Source organism: Elephas maximus, chromosome 26, assembly GCF_024166365.1.
Source record: "Elephas maximus indicus isolate mEleMax1 chromosome 26, mEleMax1 primary haplotype, whole genome shotgun sequence".
NCBI classification, from domain to species: Eukaryota; Metazoa; Chordata; class Mammalia; order Proboscidea; family Elephantidae; genus Elephas; species Elephas maximus.
In genome coordinates, this window is record NC_064844.1 from 11306245 (window position 1) to 11324126 (window position 17882).

General features: G+C 40.1%; 1 protein-coding gene across 22 annotated transcripts in view; it reads left to right on the forward strand.

Moving 5' to 3' along the window:
- Window positions 1–17882, forward strand: part of NRXN1 (neurexin 1) — a 1236536-nt gene that overhangs the window by 329285 nt on the left and 889369 nt on the right. Inside the window, exon 4 of one of the 22 annotated variants that reach the window (XM_049870269.1) lies at window positions 7036–7099. The exons of the other annotated variants lie outside the window; for them this stretch is intronic. Coding sequence (XP_049726226.1) covers window positions 7036–7046 — 11 coding nt within the window. The 3' untranslated portion in view covers window positions 7047–7099. Of the gene's footprint in view, window positions 1–7035; window positions 7100–17882 lie in introns of those variants that run through there. 22 annotated transcript variants of the gene reach the window in all.

Sequence of the window (17882 nt, forward strand, 5' to 3'; positions counted from 1 at the left end):
GGGATTATTTGTAATTTACTGTGGAGCCTTTGTTGTATTGATTATAACTTTCTATGCTTACGGGGATTAATTAATAGGACTAAATATGAAAGGCTGCACGCTAATGACATTAACAGAAGCCATAATTATAGAACATAATTGCCAACGATTCTTCAATGGTTATTTGGTAATCAGATTCTTTTGAGGTTAAATGAAAATCCAATAGAAGTTTTATTCATAGAGATATTAGCCATGCAGTCATACGCGATCACACTTGTCGCTTCACCTCGTTGGTGCTGTACAGCATGCAAAAGGCGGCCTTGGTATTTCTAGAAGTGGTTGGGCGGAGACTTTCCAGAGGTACGGTGTGGTGTTCTCGGTAAAAGTACAGCCTCTGCAGTCAGGGAAACATGGATTCCAGCCTTGGCGGTGTATATGACTAGAAGTGTGACCCCTAGCAACTCATCAAACCCTACCAAGCCTTTGTTTCTTTTTTTCTTTTAACTGGTCAGCGGTGGATTTGGTTTCGTTTGGGTTAGTATAAGAAAAGGCGCAAAGCCTTTTTTTTAGATGTGCTTTAGGTGAAAGTTTATGGCTCAAGTTAATTTCTCATTCAAGAATGTATACATGTATTGTTTTGTGACATTAGTTGCAATCCCCACAAAGTGACAGCACACTCGCCCTTTCCACCCCAGGTTCTCTGTGTCCATTCAACCAGTTCTTGTCCCTTCCTGCCTTCTCATCCTGCTTTTGGTGAGGAGCTGCCCATTTGGTCTTGTATATACATCTGATTGAAATAAGAAACAAATCCCTTTTTCTTTTTCTATAAATGAGGAAATACCTATTTAATGATGTCGTTTTGAAGACTAAGTGACATGATGTTTGTGAAGTCGCTAATATCGTGCCTGGTGCGTAGAAGGTACAACTCAACCCATGGAGGCTGCTGGTAGTCACCGCAGTGATAATGGCAGCCAACCACAGTCACGACACTGCTGATGATACATATCAGAGAGGCTCTTTGGGCTCCCATCTCAGATATACCTCTGTCATGGCTTGAATTACGTCTCCCCAAAAACATGTGTATCCATTTGGCTGGGCCATGATTTGCAGTATTGCGTGGTTATCCTCCATTTTGTGATTGTAATTTTACGTTAAAGAGGATTAGGGTGAGATTGTAACACTCTTACCCAGGTCACATTCCTGACCCAATGTAAAGGGAGTGTCCCTACGGTGTGGCCTGCACCACCTTTTCTCTCTCGAGATAAAAAGGAAAGGGAAGCAAACAGAGAGTTGGGGACCTCATACCACCAAGAAAGAAGCACCGGGAGCATAGTGCGTCCTTTGAACCTCGGGTCCCTGCACAAAGAAACTCTTAGTCCAATAGGTTTGGTCAGATTGGTTTAGAGTGAGATGAAATAGAATTAAAGGAGGGCCAAGGAACTCGAAGGAAGAGTCCAACCGAAAATGCTAGGAACAAGAGAAAATTAAACAAGCAGGAAAAAGAAAAGATTTGTTTCCATTGCACATCTAAAAATAAATATGTAGGAATTGGGAGAACCTCACTCCAGTTGCAAACAGTGTCTGTTCCCTCCTGCCCTCCCATTTGCCTGCTCCACTCCACGTCCATCCCAGCTGTTAAGAATATACAGTAAACTTTGAAACTAGGAAAGAATGTGCTTCAGATAGCCTAGCAAGAGGTCAGTGACTGAGTGCAAAACCGCTTCTGGGTTTTGGTCATCTTTCTAAGACACATGCAACCTAAATGACCCATCGCAGATGAATGTGTATCAGGGCTACCTCCTCTAAGGCCAGTCACTGCCTGGTTTTGCCACTTGGAGCACACAGTGTTGGAGAGAAGCATATCAGCTGGGTTCATTTTTATACTTGAATATACTCTCTTGAGTTCATCGTTGTTGCTTTCAACAGGCACCTGAGCAGCCCCCAGCCAAGCTGAATGGTTAAGGAAGCTAGCTGGACTGCCCAGCAGCTCATTAATGCTTTTTTTTTTTAATTTCTGCTTCCAAGCCAGTGCCTTCATCTGCCTTCTACAACAGGGTATTGATAATCTCTTGAAATAGCCTTTCTCATTTCTAGACATTCTCTGCAGAGGCTGTAGGAGTAGATGAGAACTTGGTCCTGCCCTTGAAATGTGTCCTAATTTCTCAGCTGTGAGCATCGTCTTTGGTAGGGAAAATGACTCACAGCAGCCCTCTAGTGGCCAGTGAGGGTCCAGTCAAAAGAAACGGAAAGCCAGTTCCCAGTTTCTGAGGGGACTGTATTTCAATAGTGTCTTTGTGAGTTGCTTGAAATTCAGAAATCGTTTTTTCATTGATACCGAAGTATACTTGGTCCAAGTTCTTCAGGCCAGTGCATTCACAGAAGCCGGCTTAACCCTACTGTCCCTGAGGCAGTTAGTGTTCTACAACAGCCGTAGAGCTTTGCCACCATGATATCGCTATCTCTATGACAAAGGTGATTCAAAAATACAACTTTGAATCTCAGGTAAACATGTAGTAGCTCAGAAATCGGAACTGGGTGTCCCTAGTTTCAAGTCATTGTTGGGTAGTTCTGTGGCCGAGCAGGGAGAGGAATGGGTTAGGTGCCCCTTGGCAGTTTGAGGAGGGATTTTCTCCCTTCTTCCCTAAGTGTCTTCTAATTAACACCACGTTTCCTATCACTGTCTGTTAACCCTGAGCTGAATCAAGAAATGATAGGTGATGACAAGGTAGATGAAGGCCATGGTCAAGTTAGAGTTGGATTGCTCGCTCAATGGAAGGAGGAAAATGAAAGGAAGGGAAGGGAAAGAATGAAACGAACTTAACGGTGATAACTAAAACTAAAACCAAACCTGTTTCCTTCAAGTTGATTCTGACTCATAGCGACCTACAGGACAGAGTAGAACTGCCCCATAGGGTTTCCAGGGAGTGGCTGGTGATTCCAACTGCCTACCTTAACCACTGCCAGCTCTTAGCCGCTGCGCCACCAGGGCTCCAACAGTGATAAGTGCAAAGGTAAAATTAACACAGTTCCTTTGAATCCTGGAGGAACAGCTATAAATTTAGAAATGTTTACGATTTACTGAGCACTTACTATGGGCCAAATACTGTGCTGACACTTTATTCGCATTATCACGTTTAATCCTAGCTTTGGCAGTTTTAGTAGATACTATCATCTTATCGTGGTGGCATAGTGGTTGAGTGCTACAGCTGCTAACCAAAGGGTCAGCAGTTCGAATCCACCAGGTGCTCCTTGGAAACTCTATGGGGCAGTTCTACTCTGTGGTATAGGGTCACTATGAGTCGGAATTGACTCGACGGCACTGAGTTTGGTTTTTGGTTTTATCATCTTATCAATAAGGAATTCCTGCAAAAGATGGACAGTTGAATCAGCCAAAAAAAAAAAAAAAAACCTTGTCATTTGGTAAATTAACTGATAGTTGTTTTTTTTTTTTTTTTTTTTTTGGTCTGCAAAAACCCATTGCGTTTTTCATTGTGTTTCTAGAAAAAGTAATTAGTATGGAAAGTGCTTAGCGTTCTGTCTGGTATGTATTCAATACTCATTAAATGTGCTCCTCTTTCTTCAAACATTCCCCCAACTTCCCTTCCCCATTTCTCAGCTAACATAAACTAATGAACCAAGAAATTGTCTTCTTTGGAATATTTTCTGACAAAAAATGCTGACTAGTGTCCTACATAGAGCTTGCCTCCCTCCATCAGCAACTTATTAATTCTGTTAATGGAGTATGCACTTTTTTAATATTCGGTGATTCCAAGTACACATCTCACTAATTCCTAGAAGGGAACCAGGGTATTTTTATTGAAATTTTATAAATTGATAGCTACAAGGGCCTGAGGTAGGAACCCATGTAAGCTCAAGTTCATTACTACCTCACTAATGTAAAAGTAAAAGCAAGTCTTGTCCTGGAAGACAACAGTCACCCTTTGCAAGGATAGCCAACTATTCTAATTATGTTTGCCATCTCTTTCTGTAATGAAAATATCAGTATTACTTTGAAAATCACCATCTTTCCTTATGCCTTTTTTTTTTTTTCTGCTATAGTTTTGAAATGTGCGGTAGCAACTTCCAGTGACCTTGAACAAGGCCTTGTCTCATCTATGCCACCAACTAATTGGGGAACCTTGGGTTTGTCTACTGACCTCAAAATCTAAGTTTTCACACTTTGAAAGTGAAAAGGTGGAAATAAGTAGTGTCTTGGAGAATATTTCCTGAAATTATCGTCTACGTGGCTCTGAGTTTAGGACTCTGCTGATATTATTTACAATACTGTTATTGTTGTTAGTTGTCGTTGAGTCCATTCTGACCCTGTGTACACAGAATAGAACTGTTCCATACGTTTTCAAGGCTGTAACCTTTTGGGAGCCCTGGTGGAGCAGCAGTTAAGAGCTATCTATGGCTGCTAACTAAAAGGTTGGCAGTTTGAGTCCACTACCCCCTCTTTGGAAACTGTGGGGCAGTTCTACTCTGCCCTGTAGGGGTTGCTATGAGTTGGAATCGACTCGACGGCAACAAGTTTGATTTTTTTTGGAAACTTTCAGAAGCAGATCACAAGGTCTTTTCTTCTGAGGTGCCTCTGGGTGTGTTCAAACTGCCAGCCTTTCAACTAGTAGCCAAGTGCTTAACTGTGGCACCACTGTTGGCACCACCCAGAGACTCCTTCCTAATAGTAACAGCTCCTCCTCCATAGGGACCTAGTAGGTAGTTACTATTGTTGTACTCATTTTATGGATTAAACCCAAAACCAAACGCGTTGCTGTCGAGTCGATTCTGACTCATAGTGACCCTATAGGACAGAGTAGAACTGCCCAGTAAAGTTACCAAGGAGCACCGGGGGATTCGAACTGCCGACTTTTTGGTTAGCAGCCGTAGCTCTTAACACTATGCTATCAGGGTTTCTGTTGTATAGATTAGAACACTGTAATTTGGAGATTAAATGATTTGCCCATTATTACATAGATCTGGGTTTGTAGCTCAGATCAAGGCATCCAGACTACATAGTACCCACACGCTCTATATGTAAATGACAACTTGATGTCACTTACTTATACACATGTATAATTGCTTGTGCTATAGCGATTTCTGACCTCACGTTGTCATTTATATAATCTCAAAGGGAAATTTCTTTCTCTCTGGAACATTTAGCAAAAGTTTAATCTGTACCTCATTTTCGTACATCCTATATATTTTTTTATGCATAAGTTGGAAACCCTGGTGGTGTAGCGGTTAAGAGCTACGGCTGCTAACCAAAAGGTCAGCAGTTTGAATCCAGCAGGTGCTCCTTGGACACCCTATGGGGCAGTCTTACTCTGTCCTGTAGGGTCGCTATGGGTTGGAATTGACGCCACAGCAATGGGATTGGTTTTTGATAAGTATAAATTGTGAAATGGGACCAGATAAGTGATGAAATTACCTATGCTTAAAGGTGATTGATTTAATATTTATAGATAACCTATGCTCCTTTTAAAAACTTTCTTTGTAGATGGTATATAGCTAGTTTGGGATATTTATTTGTAAGTGAAAACCAGATTGTTCAAGATAGGCTCATGTGAATCAGTTTTGATGTCAGTAAGAGAATGTCTCGTATCACCTAGGTTCCCAGGTCTCAGAGACGGCCTCAAGGCATAACTGTGGCAGGAAAAGGACAGAAGGAGCCTCCAATCCTGCTTTTCCCGTTCCCGACCATCAGTGGGTTTGGCCTCCTTAGGATTAGTGTTCCAGAGCCCATAATCCCAGCCATAGTAACATTCTCTGGGATTGTTACCGTTTTCTTTGTTGAGAGTGCCCTGAGGAAAGATAGCGTGAAGAAATGGAGAAAGAGTGCAGAGAAAAATAGGTATCACGAGATTCCATAAATTGAGGTGCATATTTGCAAAGCCACCAGGGGAGCATGGTGCACCCCCTTAGCGCACTTAACCCTTTCACTGGTTTTAGAAAAGTGTTACTCGTACATTAGAATCAATGTGGAATAACAGGTAATAAAATTAACTGACTATATACATCTTTTAAGATGAAACAAATGTCAAATAAATTTTGCACATTCTGTAAGGCACTGTAATTCCAGCCCTGTGAGATAAATTTTTATTCTTTTCTCATATAAGGAGCATCCTGGGGGGAAACTAGAGAATACAGATACGTTGAGCAGAAGAGTAAATAATACGGCAATGTGTCGTAGATAGCCTAGAAGAAGTTTACAGTTAGACAGCAGGTCCTTTTTTGAGGCTACACCATAAATAACTGTTCTTACGGAAACAGGTGCTTAGACCCAACCAATAAATGAACACTTATTACTTGGCAGCAGAAGGTAGCTAAGTCCAGACTCTGTTGTGTCTCTGCCGTAAATGGTAACCCCATTTCGGAGAGACAGCCAAATGAGATGAGGACAGTTCTGATCTTTTCTTAATTAACATTGATTTTTATGTGTCAGTTTTATGCAGGCAGGAGATACAATTATGCTGTGAGTACAGTAAGTCATACCCTTCACAGATTTTTGACAGAGAGAAGGAATATTTTTAGTGGAAGGAGTAATTTGCTGTGAAAACGTTGGTGGCGATGTATAATTGTCACCTGTGCTACTAGTTTAACTAAAAATAAGGTTTCTAAACCAAGCCGTGGGAAGTTATCGATTATGACAGAGTGAATTGCCTAGAATCACTATTCTTAGTAATCAATTTCTGATTCCGTAAGGAACCCTGATTCATCTTTTCTCCTCCTCTTCCCCCGCCCCACCCTTCTAAGCCTCCTCCACTAATCCTGAGAAGTAAGATCAACAGGAAGACTTTTTTTAAACTTAGCTTTTATCTGTGTCAGCATGTTTTCCTCTTCAAAGATAAAATATACATAAGTTTATCATGTCACAATCCAAAACCCAGAGGTCAAGCCTCCAGGTGGTGGTGCAGATGGTTAAGCTCTCGCCTATTAGCCAAAAGGTTGGTGGTTCAAACCCAACCAGAGGCACCTCAAAAGATAGGCCTAGCAATCTGCTTCCAAAAGGTCACAGCCTTGAAAATCTTATGGAACAACTCTCCCCTGCACACATAGGGTCACCATGAGTTGGAATCAACTCGATGGCAGCCACCACCACCACCACCAACAGCAGGAAGTCATCACAATTTGCAGAACCCAGAGGTCAGGTATGCCATTGGCTACAGATTCTTTCAGTATGTCCACTCTTGTTACCTCTTGTCCTTAGGCTTGTCCCTTTGTGATTACAGGATGGGCGTAGTAGCTTCATGCATCCCATCCTCATATAACCATCTACAAACATAGACTACGACTGTTTTCGCCTTCGTGTTTTGTGTGTGTTTTCACATGAGGAGAACCTTCCCCACAGGTTCCGCAGCAGAATTTTCCTCCAGTCTCACTGGCCGTTTCCTAGCCAGATCACCAGCATTAGGAAAGGAATGACCAGGACTATCTTGACTAGTCAAGCCCTGGGGCTGGATGAGGGTCAAGTTTCCTCAGAAGCTCCTGGTCGCTGGCTGCCTAACAAAATTAGCATCTCGCTGGATGCCTAGGGAGAGATAGATGACAAACCAGCCCTCAATCCTTGAGGTTTACAGGCTATTTAGAGATAAAAAGAAACACTTGCCTGAGAAATACACAAAGCATCTTGTGTACTGGTAAAAAGTGGCATGGTAAGGTAAAGGCTGAGGGGCTTTAAAAAATTAACAGTTAAGAACAATTTCCATATTACCTACTGCTTTTTTAAAGTCACTTTTTTTTTCAGAATCTGAAGTTATCATAAATATAACCAACTTCTACTATGTTTCAATGACAATAAGACACATACAACTGAACCACTCTGCATGTTTTCCCATGAACGTGCTAACAATTTTTTAAGCCTAGAGGACTTAAGCGCATCTTCAAACCACGTCCCCACTGGACAAGACACTTATTTAAATTTTGGTATTTCACTACTATATAATGAAAACAATGTTAGACACAGTGGGTGCATTTATGAAAAAGATCTGACAGTGTGCATTTATGAAAAATATCATATCAATAAAGACCGATATTGATTTTGACTGCAGGTGTAGAACAGGGAAAAACCAGTTAAACAGAGTAAATAGCCCGTAGAAATCTGCCTCATTTAGTAAGGTTTCTGATAATTCAGGTAACCATACTGATTATTGGATTTACATAACATTTTAATAGATATTATATGCACACACATATGTACACACAAATTAAACCAGTAAAAAAAAACTAGTTGCCATCATGGCCACCCCATGTGGGTCAGAGTAGAACTGTGCTCCACAGGGTGTTCAATGCGGATTTTTTGGAAGTAGATTGCCAGACCTTTCTTTTGAGGCACCTCCGGGTGGACTTCGAGCTCCAAACTGTTGGTTAGCAGCCAGCTGCTTTAACGGTCTGCACCATCCATACACTCGCAAATAAATTAGTGAAGTTAAACCATATAAAATTGCTGTTTTTTTTTTTTCCTTTAGGTGAAAATTGATGAAATGTGAAATTTCACAGGATTCCAGTAAATACTGTTTGAACTGGCAGGGTGCAGAAGATCCGTTTGGTGATAGAAGAAATTGTGCTTCACTTTGAGACAGGCTGTGTTTTCAGCCCCAGCACATAATGAGGGAATACTGAAAGCAATATTAATATGTACTTTTTAATCATATAAGGAAGTCTCATTGAAAACTCTAATGAATCATATGGTCTTATTTCTAGAGTGCTACCGGAAAATCCGTACTAACAAGGATTTGTAGGAATTTTTTCCCTCTATGGATTTTTTTTTTTTTTATGGATTTACTACATACAAAGTTCCGTGAACTATCAACATTGGTGGTGAATTAGAACTCAGAACATTAGTGTCCAGTTCTAGCTTGCATGGCAGTTATTATTTCTGCTGATAATTTAGAAACCCTGGTACTTTCAATCTAGACTAAGACTCAGAGAGCAGTGATCAAAGTTTCCTAAAGCTGGGGAAACCGAGCTCAAATTTATTCCATGAGTTATCCAAGACAGTCCTAACGGCCACTCCAGGTCTCTTCTAGCTACACATCTAGTCAGCTGATCAGCAGTCAGTAAGCTGCCTTTAACCTCTGAGGATTTGGATTGCTTGTTGCCATCATGATTGTAAGACTTTTGTTTCATGTGCTAATTATATTGTGGTGTTCATCTCAAGTGTAAACCTGCTAACTTAGCTTCTAAGTATTATCTGAGAGCCTCAGGGCCTTGCTTTGGAGAGTTATGGTTAATACTTGACTGTGGAGACATTTCCCCCCTCCAGATTTAAAGCTTTTTATTGCATTGCCAATAAAAAGAAAACATGTAAGTGAGACTTCAGAAAAGCTGCCAGTATCTGCCAGTTGCCGCAAAAGAACTCATGCGCTCTCTATTTCCTCTATTGGCAGAGAGCTTGCAGTATTTTACTATTATTGTTAGAAATCTGCAGTTGCCATACCTTTATGGTACAAGAAACTAGGGCTTTTTGTGTGACGTTCTTTTGGTTCCGAATAAATTAGATATTAAATAGCTTTCTATTGTTTAAAGGCAGCCAAAGAGCTGTCATTCGAAGCAGAAAATTGCTTTTTCTCTTTAGAATGCATACACAACCTCTATTTACATCGCCTTATGGAGGGATCCCTAAAACCCGCCCCCCCAGTAGAATAGAAATTAAGAGTTCAGCTGCTAACCCAAAGGTTGGCAGTTCGAACCTACTTGCTGCTCCTTGGAAACCCCATAGGGCAGTTCTGCTCTGTCCTATAGGGTCACTATGAGTTGGAATTGACTTAACGGCAATGGGTTTGGTTTTGTTTTTGATACGGAGGTCAGTGGCAAATAGGTCAGACTCAGTGGAATATGTATATAGTTTAGAGATGTGATGCCATTAATGTGAAAGCTTGCCCAGTGCATCATCAGTATTGAATTAAAAAAAAAATGTATATGTGTCTGTGTGTGTATGTATAGATGTGTGTGTGTGTGTGTATCCCTTTCCTTGTAGGCTCTTCCTGAAACCAGCAATTTCACTAAATTAAGCAAACTTTATTCATTTTTCCAAGTGAACCTGATCCAAAATACGATTCTTGGAAAGGTCACACTTGGTCTGTGGTTGACAGTCTGTGAGCCAAATGAAGCTCTGTTTTGTGTTATTTTCATCTGTGCCATTTTAAACCAGAAGTTGCCCTCAAAAAAATAGTATTTGATCTGAAAAAAGTGGTGCTGTAATTAAATGTTTCCTGGCACCCACAGTTCCCAAGCTATTTACAGCTCCCATCTTCAGGTAGGGCCCATCCACTCCTTATCCTTCTTTTTAGAATTTGCATGTTTATAGAAAATCTGCCTTCCATAAACCTGTCTTGATAGACCTTTGTGCCTCTGGTGTGTCAATATTCATAAGCATTTTCTTATAAAATTCTTGTTTCTTTGATTAAAAAATAAAGAAATTAACCTTTAACAGAAAAACTAGCTTTCACAAGAAAGCCTGGTTGTAAATGCCTTTGGGCTAATTTCCGTCTATAAGGCTTTTAAATAATAAAATCTCTTCATTTTTGAACCAAAAGTATTGGTAATGAACTCTTTTGGCTATTTTAATAGTTGATTTCCATGATCATGCAGCCAGTAATCTGTCCTTTAACCTCTGAGGATCTTGATTGCTTTTTCCCACCATGACTGTAAGACTTTTGTTTCATGTGTTAATGATATTGATATTATAATGAACATATTATAACATATATAATATGAAGTCATTTGAATGACCTCATGTTATAGTCAACAGTGTGATAACAAGATTGCATAGTATCACTTTTGTGTATTTACATGGAATATATAACAAGGCTCTGATACAGAGGGTTGTACTCCAAAATGATTAAATAGTTAATTATTAATATTAAAAAAGCATTCATGTCCTCCTTCCCCAAATAATCACTTGGATTGAAGTGTTAGTAATATTATAAAAAGTATAGAGGTTAAGGTCATAGGTGGTAGAGTTACTACAACCTGGGTTCAAATCCCAGCTCTACCATTTGTACTGCAGGACCTTGGGAAAGTTCCTCAACCTTTTTAAGCCCAGTTTTCTCATAGTTGAAATGGGAATAATACTATCTATCTCATAGGCTTTTGGGGATAATAAAATAAAGTAATATGTCTAAATAGTACAGTTAGAGTTCCTTCAGTGGGAACTTGTTATTGGTCTCAGGTCATTATATTTTTCTTTTAATAATTTTCAAGTACTAGTCTTTCATATCATTGTCAGAATAGTATGTCTTTTCCTACAATACATCACTGTTTCAGAAATTAGGGCTGACATCTCAAATAGTTGATTTTGATCATTCTTAATTTATGATATCACTGCAGTATTCATTTATTCATTCAGCAACATTTAATTGAGCCTCGCACTAGGTGTTCAGCACTGCACAAAGCCCTAGCCAAAAACCAAACCAAATCCATGGCTGTCAAGTCAGTGATTAGCAGCCAAGCTCGTAACGGTTCAGTAGGGACCAAAAACAGACATGGTTCTGCCCTTTTTGAAATTATATTCTGTGGGAGATAAAGACACTAATGAAGTAATTCTACAAACAAACCTATAATTGCAACCATATGAGGCAGCTAGGAAGAAGAGGGACGTGATACTCCAGGAGTCTGTGCCGGGGAGCTGTATCTCTGAGACAAGTTTCCCAAAGAAGTAGTATTTGTGATAGATAAATCAAAATGATGAATGAGAGTGAATGAGGTAGAGAGAGAAAAGATGTGCCTTCTAAAGAAAAACAGCATGCTCAAAGGCCCTGTGCTGGAAGGGAGGATGCCAGTGAAAGACCTTTGTAGCTGGAATACCGGAAGCGAGGGGGAAAGAGGTTTGAAATTAGACGGAAGCAGTATTTTGAGCCTAGACCGATCCAGGGCTTGTAGGCCCTATTAAAAAGTTTTGCCTTTAATCTAAAATAGCCAGGAGGTGCTATTTAAGGCTTTATGTAGAGAGCTGATATGATCAGATTTGGATTCACAGATGGGAGGTTTGGAGTAAACGTGTGAGGCCTGCTAAGAAGCTATTGCGGTAGTTTCTATAATAACGTCTTGGACTTGAGTGGTGGTAGTGAAGACGGAAAGGGTTGGCAACATATCAGATGTATAGATGATGGAATGAAGAAGAGGAGGTATCAAGAATGACTCCAGGGTTCCTGCTTTGCACAACTTCATAGGTGGCTGTGCCTTTCACTGCCAGCAGGACACAGCCCAGGAAGCTCTCATGTTTGGGGGAAAATCACGCATTTGGTTTTGACATGGCAGTGAAGTCATACAAGAGAAGGTGCTAAGCAGGCAGTTGGATACACGGATCTGGACATGAGTAAAGAGATTTCTGCTGGGAAAATGTGAGTCATTTGGGCGTGAGTGCCAATTGAGGCACAGGAGCCCAGAGAGAAAGAGAATTATTGGGTAATTACAGAACTGGGCTTATTTTATCTGAGACTATGAAAGACAGAGGCAAGAATGTTACTAAAATGAGGAACCGTGATATCTTAGTTGGATATGGGCTGTACTGAGATCACATTTCATAATTATTTATTGAGATCTGAGCTGGCATTTCCGAGATTTGTAGTGGCTTGTGTAAGCGTTCAGGGTACGAGGAAAGATACTATGTGTAAGAGGTGATCTCATTGAACCTAATGTTGTTTCTGAAAGCAGTCTGCCTTCTCTTCTCTCCCCTCCCCTCCCCTTTTTTTCTCTTCTCTCAATACTTTTAAATGAACAAGAATCAGATACACGTCTCACCTCTGAAGTCTCTAAGGCTGCATATTGTATAAACGTCACTCCCGTTTTGATCTCATTGTATTTATTTGCCCCTTTCCTTTATTCTTTGTTAATTTCTTAAAAAAACATTAAGTGTATTTTTTCTTTACTGTATCACATCCTTCTTTGTAAAACGATGGCTTATAAAAATAAATATTTTTTAATACATCAGAGCACAAATACGTTAAAATATAAAGTCCCACAAATATTGGTTTGGTAAAACTTTCTCCTATTTTACAAAGCTTTCCAGAGAGGCAAACATGTTTGGGCATCTTTCTCCTTGGGAATTTTTGTTTAAGACTGACAATAGAATAAAGGTCCAGTAGCTTTGAAAAGTTTAAAATTCTGACTTTCTATTGAAGTTTTTAAAAGTTAGTACACACAGTCTAAAATGACTTCACTCCAGAGGCCACGTGGAAGTAGTTAAAAGAGTAGAATATCTTCCAAGATCATCTCCACTTCAAAGTGGATTTTTTGCAGAAAGTGTATACAAAGATAGGTTGTAGCCAAAGCACTGTTCTTTGCACATATTAAACAGCACGTCTTTCAACTAGTTATCATTTTGGCATGTGGTCATGTTGAAATCATGTATATTTTATTTTCTGTTCTCTGGATTTATTTGCTTAAATTAATTCAGTATCGAAATCTGTTATCTGCATACCTTGAAATGTGTCTGCTCGGCCATTTTAGGTAACAGAGTGGAGAGAGAAGTTTTGTTTTTGGGTGTGTGTATGTATATGTTTGGAAACACTGGTGGGGTAGTGGTTAAGAGCTACGGCTGCTAACCAGAAGGTCAGCAGTTCAAATCCACCAGGCGCTCCTTGGAAACCTTATGGGGCTGTTCTGCTCTGTCCTTGAGGGTCACTATGAGTCAGAATCGACTTGATGGCAAAGGGTTTTTTACCAGTATGTATATGTTTAGTTTATTTTTTTCCTGGTGAGAACTATTTTAAGTTACAGGTGCACTGCCAAGAGAAGCATTTCTCTACAGCTGATTTGTTTTATATAGACTGCCAGAGTGAATTTAGGACCTTATATGAGCAGGCAGTGGACCTTTGAGCCAGATACTTGTTCTTACTCCCTTTTTATGATGTTTGATGGCTCATTAGAATTCTATCTTCACACCTAGCAAAACAGAAAGTAATCATAAATATGATGTTTACTGTCACAGAAAGGGGGGAAAAAAAGCAATAAAATGGTTAGGGCTATTGAAGTTTCATCTCAGTCATTTTATCTTGAAATGATGACCTGTATTTTTTTATTCGGGATTCACATTAGCTAGACTAAGTGCATTACACATCCAGCAACATTGAGGAAGGAAGGCACTGCCAGGCGGCAGCACTCTCTGCTCTGCAGAAAAGTGTTTCTTCCTCAACTAAGAAATCTATTTGAGAGTAAGGTCTATATAAAGAAGAACTTTGAAGGGTGAGGTCTATATAAAGAAGAACCGGTCATCAAGATTGGAGGAAAACTCATTAACAACCTGCAATATGCAGATGATACAACCTTGCTGGCTGAAAGTGAAAAGGACTTGAACCACTTACTGATGAAGATCAGAGACCACAGCCTTCAGTATGGATTACACCTCAACATAAAGAAAACAAAAATCCTCACAACTGGCCCAATGAGCAACATCATGATAAATGGATAAAAGATTGAAGTTGTCAAGGATTTCATTTGACTTGGATTCACAATCAATGCCCATGGAAGCAGCAGTCAAGAAATTACTCGACTTACTGCACTGGACAAATCTGCTGCAAAAGACCTCTTTAAAATGTTAAAAAGCAAAGCTGTCACCTTGAGGACTAAGGTGCTCCTGACCCAAGCCATGCTTATATTCATTTGTCTCATATGCATTCGAAAGCTGGACAATGAATAAGGAAGACCAAAGAGGACTTGACTCGTTTGAGTTATGATGTTGGTGAAGAATATCGAATATACCACGGACTGCCAGAAGAACGAACAAATCTATCTTGAAAGAAGGAAAGCCAGAACGCTCCTTAGAAGCAAGAATAGCAAGACTTCGTCTCAGTTACTTTGGACACATTATCAGGAGGGACCAGTCCCTGGAGAAGGACATTATGCCTGGTAAGGTAGAAGACTACTGAGAAAGAAGAAGACCCTCAATGAGATGGATGGATACTGTGGCTGCAACAGTGGGCTCAAACATAGTAATGATTGTGAGAATGGCACAGGACTAGGCAGTGTTTCGTTCTGTTGTAGTACATGGGGTCACTGTAAGTTGGAACCCTCCAGACAGCACCAACAACAACAATAGGGTCAAAATTAAAAATTTAGGGCAGGGATAACTGAACTGTGGGCCAGATAACTCTTTCTTGTGGGAAGGACTGTCCTGTGCCTTGCAGCATGCTTAGCAGTGTCACTGGCCTCTACCAACACGATGCTGCTAGCACCGCCTTAGTCGTGACATCCAAAAGTGTTTTCAGACACTGTCAGATGTCCCCTGGGAAGCAAAATCGCCCCTAAACAAGAACCACTGGTTTTGGGTAGTTTAAGAATACCTTTTGTATAGGTAAGATAAACGAAACACTATGAAACATAAACATCTCAGAACTACACCCCCCACACACATACACACAAACATACACAATAGAGTGCTTGGGTAGCTAGAGGTTTTTTTTTTTTTTGGATACATTATACCCACCGCTGTCAAGTTGATTTCCAACTCAGAGTGATCCTATAGGACGGAGTAGGACTGGCCCATAGCGTTTCCAAGGTTGTAATCTTTAGGGAGGCAGACTGCCACATCTTTCTCCTTGGAGCCGCTGGTGAGTTCAAACCGCTGACCTTTCGGTTAGCACCCAAGCTCTTAACCACTGTGCCACCAGGGCTCCTAATACCGTATACCACCAGGTAAAAACAAGAGTGAAAATAGTACCTCTGTTAGGCAAATCCCACTTCTGTTTTTAGAGATATCTTTTTAAATCTGAAGACTAATTGCCTTCAGCCTAGCCTCATCTTCAAGGGATTGGTCTTTACTGACAGTGCATTCTTACCAAATGCCTTCTCCAAAGGTCAGTAAATTCAGAAAATCACCCCAATTCTCAATCCACGTGGGCTTCTTTTCTAACAAGTTTCCAGTAGTCTGGTAAAAATAATAAATTATGGCTATATTTACTTTTTTTATTATTGAATAATTAGATTATCTATTTAAAGAAAACATTACATGAAAACAGAATCTGCTGCAGAGCAATGATTAACTTATTCACAGTTCACAGTTGAGCCCTAATCAATTATTGACCTTCTCCCATCTCAAATGAAGCAGCTGTCAGGAAGGTCGTGTTTTGTTTTTCATTCTTTCAGTTATCATAGTATATCTATTGCCGTTGAGTCAGCTCCGACTCATAGTGACCTTACAGGACAGGGTAGAACTGCCCCAGAAGGGTTTCCAAGGAGTTGTTGGTGGATTCAAACTGCTGACCTTTTGGTTAGCAGCCAAACTCTTAACCACTGTGCCACCAGGACTCCCTTTCACGGTGTAAAATAAACATAAATTAAATAGTTGAAGCAAAATTTTAGATCTGTCCTATGATGTGGACAATAAGAATAAGTCATTTCTTAGTTTTTACTTGTCTTGGGTTGGTTTCATTTTCAAGGAGTTTATCCCATTAAATTTGAATTTTCTGTTCTGATGCATTGCCTGGCAGCTTTACAAACTACTAGTCCAATGGACAGTAAAAACAGGTTTCAATTTGTACAAATCTTTCCCCTTTGTATCATTGAAACCCCTGAAATGTTAAATGTTTATTTATAATATAATTAACAAAGGCTTTTTCTTCATTAGTTATTTTACTCAGTAAATGACCAGACAGTTACCGTAATAGTTCTATTCCTGGGGTAGCCCGCCACATTTTAGTTAAGAATACCAAACTGGTTCTAGTTTTGAGGGTAGTGGCCGCTCTGGAATCTGACCCCACCCCACCCCCCCGGTTGATATAATAGTATATAAAACTTCAAATATAAATCAGAAAACAAATCGGGTGTATCAGAAAACAAATCAGGTGTACTAGCAGAAAATCTACGGACATCAAATTCTGTGTTTTTATGATTAGCTTTGACCCTTCCCCTGGTGGCGTAGTGGTTAAGCGTTTGGCTGTTAACCAAAGGTCAGCTGCTCCTTGGAAACCCTGTGGGCACTTCTGCTCTGTCCTATAGGTCGCCATGAGTCAGAATTGACTCTATAGCGGTGCGTTTGGGGTTGACCCTTCTATTGCTTAGTTTAATTTAGAAATATTATGGGTTATAGCATAGATGGGTCCTAAAGAAAGTTTTTTTAAAAAATGGACCTGAGAGGGTTGTAGTACATGAAAGTGGTAGAAGGTGACAAGGAACGAAGGTTAACAAAGAATATTTGCTGCACTCAGACATGAATAGTCTTTACCGCTATGAGTCAGAATTGACTCGATGGCACTGAGTTTGGTTTGGTTTGGTTTTAGACTCTTGTTTCTATACTTTCTTGGGAAAGAAAAAAAAAAGGAGGAGGTTTAAAGAATTAGGGTGAACTAGTTTTACTCTATTTTGTATTAAATTGAGAAGCTTTGACTAAAATATACAAACATAATATTGTAAATATATGTTGTTGGATGCCATCACGTTGATTCCGACCCATAGTGACCCCATGTGATGGAGTAATTGCCCCACGGGATTTCCTAGGCTGTAATCTTTACAGGAGCAGATTGCCAAGTCTTTCTCCTGCGGAGCTGCTGGCGGGTTTAGACACCAACATTTTGTTAGCAGGCAAGTGCTTAACCATTGTGCCACAAACAAGTGTAAAGTTTTTAAGCAAAGACATGATCTAAGTAATCAATGCTTCAGTCAGTGAAAAGTACAAACCACGCTGCTTTGCCCCATTGTTTCTGCTTTCCTCGGGATGATTACTATTCTCCTTCTAGCGGCTGATCACTGACCTCAGGCCTTGTCTGAAGTGCTTCTATTCCGATAGTCATTATGAGACTCAGTTACTGGCTGAGAACGTTGAGTTGGGGACAGTACATTCCCAGAAATGTATTTTTCCTTCTTTCTATCAGTTGACTATTTTATTTTCCTTTTACTTTCTTTTCGACTCAACGACACTGGGGTGAGGTGGGGGTTTACTTTCTTTACATCTTTTCTTTATCCAGGGA